Here is an 11,868-nt window from a genome sequence, read left to right as displayed (position 1 = left end):
TATGTATATATATATATATATATATATATATATATATATATATATATATATATATATATATATATATACATATATGGGAGAATGTACGAAAAAACGACAACAGACGAGGACAGGTGGTGTAAATAACAAAAGGATGTATTAGTATGACGCTCGGGAATACGGAAAGTCTTTGACGTTTCGAGCTACGCTCTTCAACAGAAAGAATACGGAGACAAGGAGAAAAAAACACGAAGAAAAAATTGAATAGTGTTCAGTCAACGGTCAATCATATACATATATATACATACATACATACATACATACATATACATATATATACTCTTACTTGTTTCAGTCATTTGACTGCGGCCATGCTGGATCACCGCCTTTAGTCGAGCAAATGGAGCCCAGGACTTATTCTTTGGAAGCCTAGGACTTATTCTATCGGTCACTTGTGCCGAACCGCTAAGTTACGGGGACGCAAACGCACAGCCATCGGTTGTCAACCGATGTTAGGGGGACAAACTCAGACACACAAACACATACATATATATATATATATATATATATATATATATATATATATATATATATATACATATATATATACGACCGGCTTCTTTCAGTTTCCGTCACAAGGCTTTGTTCGGCCCGAGGATATAGTAAAAGACACTTGTCCAAGGTGCCACGCAGTGGGAATGAACCTGGAACCATGTGGTTGGTAAGCAAGCTACTTACCACACAGCCTCTCTCTCTATATATGCGCACACAAACATGTATATATACGCACACTCATGGATACACAGATACACACTCATGGATACACAGACACACACACACACACAAACTTCTCTTCCAGGTTTTTTTTGTTAAGGATATTTATTGAATTCCGACATATTGTATATAAGACAAAAGTGTAAACAGTTGGTTTTGTTTTGCTATATTGTTCCTATATTCTCTAAATTGCACGATAATGTTTCTCTAATGACTAATTCGCAAAGTTGCATATAAATCATTCTAGTAGTACTATGGTACATACTACGTACATACATACATACATACATACACATAAACACACACGCACACGCATATATATCTGTCAGTCACACATATACATTTCGACTCTTTCTATAAAATGTTATTTTTAAATCAATATCTACATGCTATTATTTATAACGTTATTTACTTCGAATTGTACAGTTAAAAACAAATCATATACATATATACGTGTCTGTATGCTTGGGCAAATTCTCGCATGGCGTTCAAATCTCATACAGCACAATTGGCAAGCTACCCAGCTCTGGCAGATTACCAGTACAAACATCACCACTACACGAGTAACTGAACTTCAGTAAGCAGAAGATGCGACTGCTAGTGCAACTTAAAAAAAAGAAGTGTGGAGAAATTTCTAATGTTTTTCTCTGGCACTAATGAGAACATAGGTCAAACTCTGAGTAGATATAAAACAAATTGTCTGCATCAACATGCTCTTTGCTTTAAAGAACCTGACTCAGCCGTTATACAAGTACATGGACAGAGGTAGGAAAAAATGTAGATTAGTTTCAGTGTCTTGGCAGTCGTGCATCAAAGCACGCTGATACTGAGTGAGGAAATTTAATACCAGATAATATATTCCAGGGCAGTCCTTGGTCGTCTAAGCGAACGAGTACATCATCATAATTTAAAGTAAACAAACGTATGGCGTATTATGTAGTTGTTCTCTCCAGTTATACCAAACCTGGATAATTTAGAAGCGACCTCGACACGAGTTAGATGCACACACACACACACACACACACACACACACACACACACACACCCACACACACACACACACACACACACACACACACACACACAAGTCCTGTCAGGAAGATTAAGATCATCCAGTGACAACAATCGGAGAAATATAAATGTTAGCGCGCTCGACTAAGACTATATCATCCGCGTAGGGAAGAGAATTATACGACATTCTGGTGGGGAGATATACTTTTTGCTGACAACTGAATGATGGAAAGCGCGCACTAGGTGGTGGCTTAAATTTACTTTTACTTTACGAAAGTTCAAACTGCGCCTTTACCATGAAAATTAACAAACCAGTATTATTTTATGTATTGTATAAAAAACCTTATCTACCAGTACGATAGAGATAGAGTGCTCTATATTTGTTGAGAATTCATTCAGTCACATCTCGGTCTCTATCTGTCTATCTATATGCATATATAGGCAGAATTAAAATTTAGTCTGTTACTCTCACACAAACCCATACAATGGAACGACATAAACAGTTTTTCATGTTTTCAATTATTGTTTGGCTTCATTATTTAAAAAAAAATGCAAAAAATATAAAAATAAAGAAGAGGGTAAAATGATATTGATGTTTTATTTATATTGTATTTCTGGAGGCAGCAGAAAGAGTCCATTTCTTTCTGAACACCTTACAGACTATTTACATCGATTTAACACTAACACAATGTTATCCACCGTTGCCAGCGTCAAACGACTCACTGACTACACAAAGATTTATATACTGAAGTAAGAAAAAGTACGTACGTATGCATGTATATATAAACAAATGAAAAATATATAATCTAGTGAAGATTTTTATCTGTGACTATGCCCATGTGCAACAAGATGTACGAGTTTCTACGCACTGAGTGTGTGTGTCTGTGTAAGATGAACAGCATGTGATTGGAAGCGTGCGTGTGATAAAGCAACTGTGTTTAGCTATATAATTTGTATCGGATTGTTCCAACTTATGCTCTCATACAATATTATGTGTATTTCTAATCTATATACATATACACACACACACATATAATGACTAATAGCGTATATATACATATAATGACTAATAGCGTATATATATATATATATATATATATATATATATATATATAATGACTAATAGTATTTATAAGAAATCTTGGCACCAAATATGCTATGGTAGCACGTAAAATGCCTCTTAAATGGGATTAATGTAGTATTTTATTAGAATGGATGCATGGAATCTTAGTGTTTCTAAACACTATAAAAGTCGAACAAGAATTTATCTCCAGTGTTCGAAAAATCTCGAGGGTTGTTAGATAAGCAGTCTTTGTATTAGTAAAAATAAAAAAGTTCGATTTGACATGTAGCATAATGGATATAAAATGACAGGAAGAGTAAATTATTTATTAGGACAGCAATGAATGCTTTGTAGTTCGTAAGGAACTAAAACTATTTTACCACTTTGTTTTTCTTTCTCCTCGCCGCCTATCTCTGAAAAGAATCACGAAATACACTCGGATGTTATATTTCCAGCAAACATTTGAAATCCAGCAAAATAATGAGTGTTAAAGGTTTCTATAGCTTCACATTATTTCTCTCGAATTGCACTTATCGTATTAACGATGGGAATTGATGTGATGTGCGAGTTGTCAGACGGTCCAAGTCGACGGTAAACTTAGAGATTCGCAAAGGAATGAACGCTTTTGGTGTTTCTTCATAAAAGAGACAATGTATATAACAGAATGATAAAAAAAATTATTAGCTATTGTATGAGAGATGAAGAATTGTTAAAAATGAATTCTGAGCTATTCCTTTTTAAAATGTATTTATAACTTCTTTGTTTAATCTGCTAAAAGTTTGATGCATCAAACAATACACTTACAGAAACGTCGATTTCCTAAGACCAATTATTCAAGAGATGGTTATGAAGTTGATTGCATCAACCGAGTGTAATAGTAATTTTATCCTTCCATTGTCTATAATCAGGCAAGATGATGTCCAATAAAGAAGATAAAAGAATATAATTCCTGTTAATCATATAGCAAAATTCCGGTTCACATATCCTGTTAATTTTACGATTTTTCTGGCAATATTCAATCAACATTTATTTTCTGTGGTCATCTTTTCTTAAAAGAGTAGCGCAGGCATTGTAAGATTGGACATTCTAATGCGCTCTTAAAATATAGGTGTTCTACATGTCCACGTACCCTTAAAGCCCGAGCGTTGCTACATTTGTTCACGCCCTTAAAAATCGTGTGATTTTACATTCCTCAACACCCTTGAAGCATGAGATGTATTAAACTCTCATACGCCCTTAAAACAAAGGATTTTACTGTCACTTGTGCCTTCTAAAACGAGGGATTTTACATTGCAGTGCGTCTTTAAAACACAATGGGATTTAAATTCCTGTACCCCGATAAAACATGCAGGCTTTTACATTCCCATGTGCCCTTAATATACGTTTTTACATTTCTATGCGTCCTTGAAATACAAGATGTTTTACATTTTCATACGCTCTTAATAAAGTGAGGTTATTTTCCCATGCGCACTTAGGACAGCTTCGGGATTCTCAGCCATTAGTCTTATTGCTTGAAGAAACTAAGGAGGCAAGAATAAGTAATTTAAATCACTTGCCTGGTACTTTATTTTATCGGGACTGGAAATACAAAATTTAAAGAAGTTCTTGGCGAGATTTGAACGTAGAACGTAAAACTACAAAACTAACTGTCGTAATGCTTTTTTGGGCAATGCTATTACGAATCCGAAAATCAATCACATCGATTAAAAATTTTAATACTTAAAAATTTACTGGATTTGTGCTCAAAATCTAACGTCAAAGGATCAAAATATAGAAATAATTTTAGCGTATCAATCTCTCTAATATCATAGCAATATAGGGGCTCGATAAATAATTGAGATTCTGCCTTTGTCTTAAAAAGATTGGTTCTTATTACGAAAGCTTTATATAGATTATGTTTTGATATAGAAATTGTTCCTGTTGTCGCCATACACATATACACGCACCCATATATGATAGGGCCCATGTTTACTGAAGGATGTGGGTTCGTCTTCCACAGGCAGCCTTCAAAAATTTCTATCCAAAAAAAGCTTTTAATCCAGTATTTACATGCTATTATGTATAGTTTTATCTGCTTCGAGAATCCTCCTTCATGGAAAGAATTATTTCACGTTCTCGACGTTTCTACATTTTTATAACATCAACGTTATACGCATATATGCGTGTATGTGTTTGTGAGTGTATGTATATATACCTACATACATATATATAAAAATGTATGAGTTTACATGGTAAAGGGAAAACACAAAAGAAAAGAAAACACAAAAATAAAATGACAGGCTAAGTTTACAAGTACTGTTATTTCCTTGGATGCAGAGGGAAGAGAGATTGTTAATGTTTATAATGTTCCAGGCATTATCCGTCTCCGTATAGAGGGGGATAGATGAAAGACCATTCGCTTTATTATATATATATATATATATATATATATATATATATATATATATATATATATATATATATATGACATAAAACGCTTGTGTAGCTATATATTGGCTTCAAATTTTCGTACAAAGCTAGTAATCTAGGTAATGGGCTAAGTCGATTATATCGTCCTCAATTCTCGACCGGTACTTATTTTATCGTCGCCCGGAATGTTGAAAAGCAAAGCTAACCTCGGCGGAATTTGAACTCAGAACGTAACGAGAGACAAAATGCTACTAAGCATTTACTTGGCGATGTAAAGATCCTGCCAGCTCGCCGCCTTTGTGTAGCTATACATTGATTTCAAACTTTGGCACAAAGCCAGTAATTTCGGAGGGTGGGGGCATGTCGATTAAATCAACCTCAGTGCGCAACTGGTACTTAATTTATCGACCTCGAAAGGATGAAAGGCAAAGTCGACTTCGGTGGAATTTGAACTCAGAACGTAAAGACAGACGAAATTCTGCTAAATATTTTGCCCAGCGCAGTAACGATTCTGCTGGCTCGTCGCCCTTGCGTAACTATATATTAATAAACAGATAGGCAGATGCGTAGATAGAGAGTAACTAGCAAGAGACTAGATTTATTTTTACAAAGAAGATATTACTAAATAATATTTATTACTGCTGTTTACGATGGAAGATACATTATCCGTCACGGAGACAGATGCAAAACCATTAAGTGGTTAACATTTTCTTTTCTTTATCTATTATTTATTTTTTGTCTGTGAATGAATAATGTAAATAGGAAAAAATGAATCAATAAGGTATTTTAGTATGAATTCACTCCAATCTATGTAGTTTCGTTCGAAATTGTTTTTCCATTTTCTTTCACTAGCATTTACATAGTCTTTCACAAAATTCTTTATTCGATTGGCTTAATTTATTTACGGAATCACTGTCAAGGGTCGATCACAAAGGACGAAAAATATGAAGATATCTGAAGCAATTTAAAAGCTTATGGTAGATTTAGAACACAAAATATAAAGGAAAATAAAATAAAGGGAAGATAACAAAGATTTTGTAGACAATTATGATTTGTATGTTTTGATAGTTTCTAATATGGAGCAATTTCTTCACTGGAACTAATTATTATCTGTATGTTTATGTGTCTAGGTGTATATGTTTGTGCGTACGTGTGTGTGTGTAAGTGCGGGCTTGCAAGTGTGTATGCGTGCGTGTATACGAGTAAAATTTATTTTTTATCATTTAGAAGATGATTGTCTGTGATTAGAAAGATGTGCATTGAAAGAATATGAGTACTCACAAATTTCGTTCCTAGATTTATTACAGCACATCTCAACGTAGCCAGCTCCCCACGAAGGAAGGTTACGTTTGTAGGCGTCGGGAGGAAACTTGGCATAGGTGGTGTTGAGGTCATTGCGTAAAGTGAACCTAGCACTGCAAGAAAAAAAAAATTAGCAATTACAAAGATTAAATATATAATCAATATGGTTGTTTACGTGTAAAACATCAATGCACTGTCATAATTTAAAATGAAAACAAACCCCATTACTGACATAATTAAGAAGAGTATTGGAGAGGCAAAATCCTTCTATTATGGAACTATATGTCTTCGAATAATTAGATACATGCTGAAATCAATAATTTCGATGTTATCTTTACCTTCCTTTATTCTGGGACCGATAAAATAAACTGAGTGGCGAACGGGGGTTTTAATTCAAGCGACTGTGCTTTTCACCAATGGATAAGGATGTTAGACGTCAATGTAATAGATATTGTTCTTTGTCTTACGTATAAACCATGAAATAACTAAACTAGTTCTAACATAAGCAAGAGTCTTAAAATCTGGAAGCAAGCTTAGAGCCAATTAGTTCGTCTGTAATACTGAACTGGTAATGCAGGCTCGACTTCAGCAAGATTTGAACTTAGAATGTATAGCTATATAAGATACATGAACATATACAGTAAGGCTTTCCAAAATCTTCAATTCCACCGCTCTTGAAATACACTTAAATTAGCAAATGTTTATCTCAGTGTTTTTCTTGGTTCTTTTGACATTGTTAGTGAAATAAACCCAACGCAAATTCCAGAGCTACGGCAAACGCAAATATTATTAAGTGTTTGGTATGTGATATACGATAGTAGATGATAATAAGTTAGATAACAGAATGTACTTAGGTTTTGAACTGTAAATCACTGAATGCAGGTTAATAAGAGAAATTTAGATGCAATTTTTGTTTCTTTATACGTAAGATAATGTAGTTAGTACTCAATATGATATTCAGTAATGTGTCAAATGATGAAAACAAACTCCTTTGACACATCTTAGCTTTTCAAGTTAGGTTTGTTTGAAGTCCGGGGAAATGATGACATGCTCGTAACTGTATCTTTATATGTCAAAGTAATTCAATTCAGTTATATATATTTTTCTGATTAGTGAATATGTTAAACCGATATCTATAGAAATAACAGGTAATTTATTTAGTGCTGAAATTTTGTATTCATGTAATAACTCGCTGCTATGATAAATATCAGAGGTCGACGAAACTAAGGTAGAGCTTCTATAAGAAATCTGGTGCAGTGTGCTTACATCTGATAAATAAAGAGTCGTTACTAAATCTTAGGAATGAAGAACATTGTTATAAACCTTAACCCATTACCTCCCATAATTCACTTTTGGAAGGAGATGCAGCTGCTTTCTCTAGCTGGTCAGATGATAATGGTGTACATACGTTGCTAGCATGTATTTTTGCTATTGTTTATCTCTAATAAAGCACCATAAATGATACCAGCTCAAATTACTTCCCTTTTTATCTCGTGACCATCCGTCCTTTTGTTTATTGGACATAGCGTATCGAGTACTACATTATCCGATGCATCCATTATTTTTTTTTAATGTGGTAAAATATCATTTCTAGAAAAACAACTCCATACAGAGACCGTTCTCGGCTCAAAAAGGATACATTTTTACAGCTGGCTGGAGTGAATCAGAGATTTCAGTTTTTGACTATAGACACTGCCCAATACATGGGAGAGATGCGAACCTTCGTGTATCAGTTCGCCAGTTTTGAACCTCTATATTCATGTTTAACTTTCAGTGTATCTATGTGTATTTATTACAGTATCTAATCAATACAGTTAGATCAAATGCACTGAATAATTGAAGACAAACCTCAAGACAAGTGTAGCGTCTTTGTAACAAAAACAGCTGCACTTTTATAGAAATAATGTTTGAAAAAGAATAAAACGAAGAATGAATTAAAGAAAAACAGTTAAAGAAAAGTGTATGTAACAACTACAAAACTACAACTATAGATTGAACTCGTATTCGTAATATTTGCAATTTATAAATTTAGTAGAAGGTCATATGTTCTAGTGTTTGATCAAACTGAGATTTTGTTGAGTTCAGGCAAAAGAGTTCAGGCAAAAGAGTTCAGGCAAAAGAAACAAAGGAACAAAGAATCCAGAGAAAATGATAAATCAAATCTAATTTCCTTGAAAGTTTCCACAGAGATAAACCAAAAGGAAAGAAACAAACACAATCAAAAGAAAGCAAAGTAAAAAATAGAATCTGTAATAAGGTGTAGTAAGGTGATTAAGGTGGGGTTGTGATTAAGGTGGGGTTGTGATGAGATCCATGGCAACCATAAACTTTTTATTATAATACTGGAGTGGTACGACCATAGATTACAATGACTTTGCACAGTTTTCATTCATAGGATTGATTCTGGGAATAAATGGATTCGTTTTTTTTTTTTTTGGCTTTCTATAAAAATGTGGCAGATTGAACGTGTGCGCTTGCATGTGTCTGACTATAAGTAACTTCACAACCAGCTAAAAAGTACAGACACACATACGCATACACATACATAGACACACATACACACACATACATTTTATCTGGTTGCAAATGAGGTTACTTAAGTGGCTCAAGGGCCGAGAGTTTCGTTTGTTTCAATTACCGATGCTTTCACATAGATGAATGTAAATATGTATGTACAACTACATTCATACTTATATATACATAAAGCAATATATTATACGTATGTAAGCATAGGAATATATTTATATATGTTCATACTATTATATATGAACATGTAGTTTCGATATTTATTTATACATACATACATAAAAATATATATATATATATATATATGTAATGTATATGCATATATATATATATGTAATATGTATACACACACACACATATATATATATATATATACATACATCCATGTATTACTTTCATACATACATATATACACACGCACGCACACATAAATATAATAAGCTGAGATTATTCATTCACCGTAACTATTAATTTCAATGTTTCTATGCTCACGCAAAGAAGAAAATTTACTGACAGAGTATTTTTAGATCTGCATTTATCAGGGTTTTCAGAACAAATGCATGCAAGTGATCGGTGGTGAAAATATGGCAGTTGAGATGAATGTATGATGACATAGAATGCATTGCGTGTACATAAAAGATGAAGCTAAGCATAGCAAAGACACCAGAGGGCGTAATTCTATATTACTTCAAGCTTTCTTAATATCATGCGAATACCGCTGGACAAAAAGCATAGGAAGCCCTTTATATGACTATCTATCTATCTATCTATCTATCTATCTATCTATCTATCTAATATAGTTATATTTCTAACTATTGTATCAGTGAGTTCTCGTGGATTATGCTTCTCTGACGATGTCCTCTATACCGAAACATGTGTGTCTCTAATAGTCTACGCTAACAAATATCAGTTCTCCATTAAAAGCAGGAAAATTATATTGGAAATTCTTAATTTATTGAAGTATCTCCCCTTTCGTTTGTGAGTTACCACGATTTTGATTACCTTTCCTTATATAAGAGGTGACTGTAACTTCATTTAGAAATTTCTTTCTATATGACTCTTAGCATATCAAATAGCTGGTTAAAAAATGTTATCCAAATTATTAGCGACCAAAAAATGGTTTTAACCAGTTTGCCAATATTTAAACCGTCGCGAGAACTGATGAAGTGGGATCGAAACATAGTACACTGAACGTTCTTGCTTGAGTCATACTGAAAAAAAATTCAGATATATGTAAATGAGATTAAAGACAACAAAAATATTAGTGAAACACATTCTTGTATGTATTATCAAGAACTCAATCTGTGACGCAATATCCCACCCATATTTCCATCATGTAGTTAATTTATATTTCTGTCGGTCTACAATATGGCTTGAGACTTACTTCTACAATGTTACTAAGCCATGACAGAAATAGCTTCAGCAACAATACCTTTCAGCTGTTATTTTCTCTGAAGTACATTTCATTTTACTACACAGAGTATTATGTTAGAGGTTCGGAGATTTGTTTTAATTTCTGTTTGGATGAGACAAGAATCTTGATGTTTCATACATAAGTTGTCCTTCAGAAATATAAATTTCCCCCTTGTATACGAACGTATGTTCTTTTATGCATTTCTCTACGTATTATCTAGTGACGGACACCCCGATCGCCATTAGATTACTTCCTTGTATCTGTATTTTATTTGCCAATATGTACTAGGCTCTCTAATCCAGTTAATCACCAGTATACAGTTGTATATTTAAGAGATGAGGGATTATGTACATTATTTACATTATTTACATTATTTACAATTAATGGATATTTGTCCTCATCTTGTTTGTTGTTAACACAACGTTTCGGCTGATATACCTTCCAGCCTTCATCAGGTGTCTTGGGGAAATTTTGAACCTGGGTTCTCATTCCTAAGGTATTTTTCGATGTTGTTGCTATTATTATTATTATTATTATTATTATTATTATTGTTGTTGTTATTATTATTTTTATTATTATTATTCAGTTCACTGCCTGGAATCGAACTCGGAATCTTGGGGTTAGTAGCCCGCGCTCTTAACCACTACGCCATATGCCCGTGAGCATATGACGTAGAAGTTAAGAACGAACAAGGTGAGGACAAATATCCGTCAATTGTAAATAATGTAAATAATCACCAGTATGTTTATTAGGTATTTGCCAGTATGGCAGTATGTTTTCGAAACAACTGAAACTACAGCCTTCGTAATATGATTTCAGGAACCGGGATTCGTATTGTCTTGGATCGTTTTATAGTAACATACACAAATCAAATGTAAGTAAGAGCTTGAATTCTTGACGCCGATGCTTAGCGTTAAGCGGTTGCAAGATAAAAATCTACATAAACACGAAGACTATACTGTCGCAGAGTTGCTTAGAAATTGATGGTACCGGCACATAACGCCAAGCTGAAATATTATACACTTCATTAATACTACAGCGTCGAATTTACTGCCTTGCCAAGAAAAACAGAGATTTCCAGCAGATTTCAGTATACAACCTCGACTACAAATTTCAAGTAATTTTCCAGTTTGTTGCAGAATCAATCCTTTAGAAAAAGATACTAAACATTAAAAACAAATTTCCTCAGAATGTCTATTCTAATTTTGATTAAAGAAACCTTGCCAGTTTGGCGTTGGATTGTGAATTCAAATGAAATTCCTCTTGAAGTAATTTTTTTCGCTGCTTAGAAATAATGGTATTTTAATAGTGCAAAATTACTTATATATGTAACTATATTGTGACTTATGCCTATTAATGGTTTCATATTGTGACACAAGGCCAGCAATGT

At 33.5% G+C, this 11,868-nt stretch overlaps 1 protein-coding gene across 4 annotated transcripts in view; it reads right to left on the bottom strand.

Moving 5' to 3' along the window:
- The window catches only part of LOC128249177 (lachesin-like), an 822,107-nt gene that overhangs the window by 229,895 nt on the left and 580,344 nt on the right, over positions 1–11,868 (bottom strand). For 3 of the 4 annotated variants that reach the window (XM_089361058.1, XM_089361060.1, XM_089361059.1), the window contains one exon: positions 6,518–6,651. In XM_089361058.1, the coding sequence (XP_089217184.1) occupies positions 6,518–6,651 (134 nt within the window). Of the gene's footprint in view, positions 1–6,517; positions 6,652–7,874; positions 7,897–11,868 lie in introns of those variants that run through there. The other variant, XM_089361061.1, reaches the window with a different exon arrangement.

Source organism: Octopus bimaculoides, chromosome 12, assembly GCF_046866305.1.
Source record: "Octopus bimaculoides isolate indiv1 chromosome 12, ASM4686630v1, whole genome shotgun sequence".
Taxonomy (NCBI): Eukaryota; Metazoa; Mollusca; class Cephalopoda; order Octopoda; family Octopodidae; genus Octopus; species Octopus bimaculoides.
The sequence above is the reverse complement of the archived record's forward strand: the minus strand, read 5'-3'. Positions and strand labels throughout refer to the sequence as shown.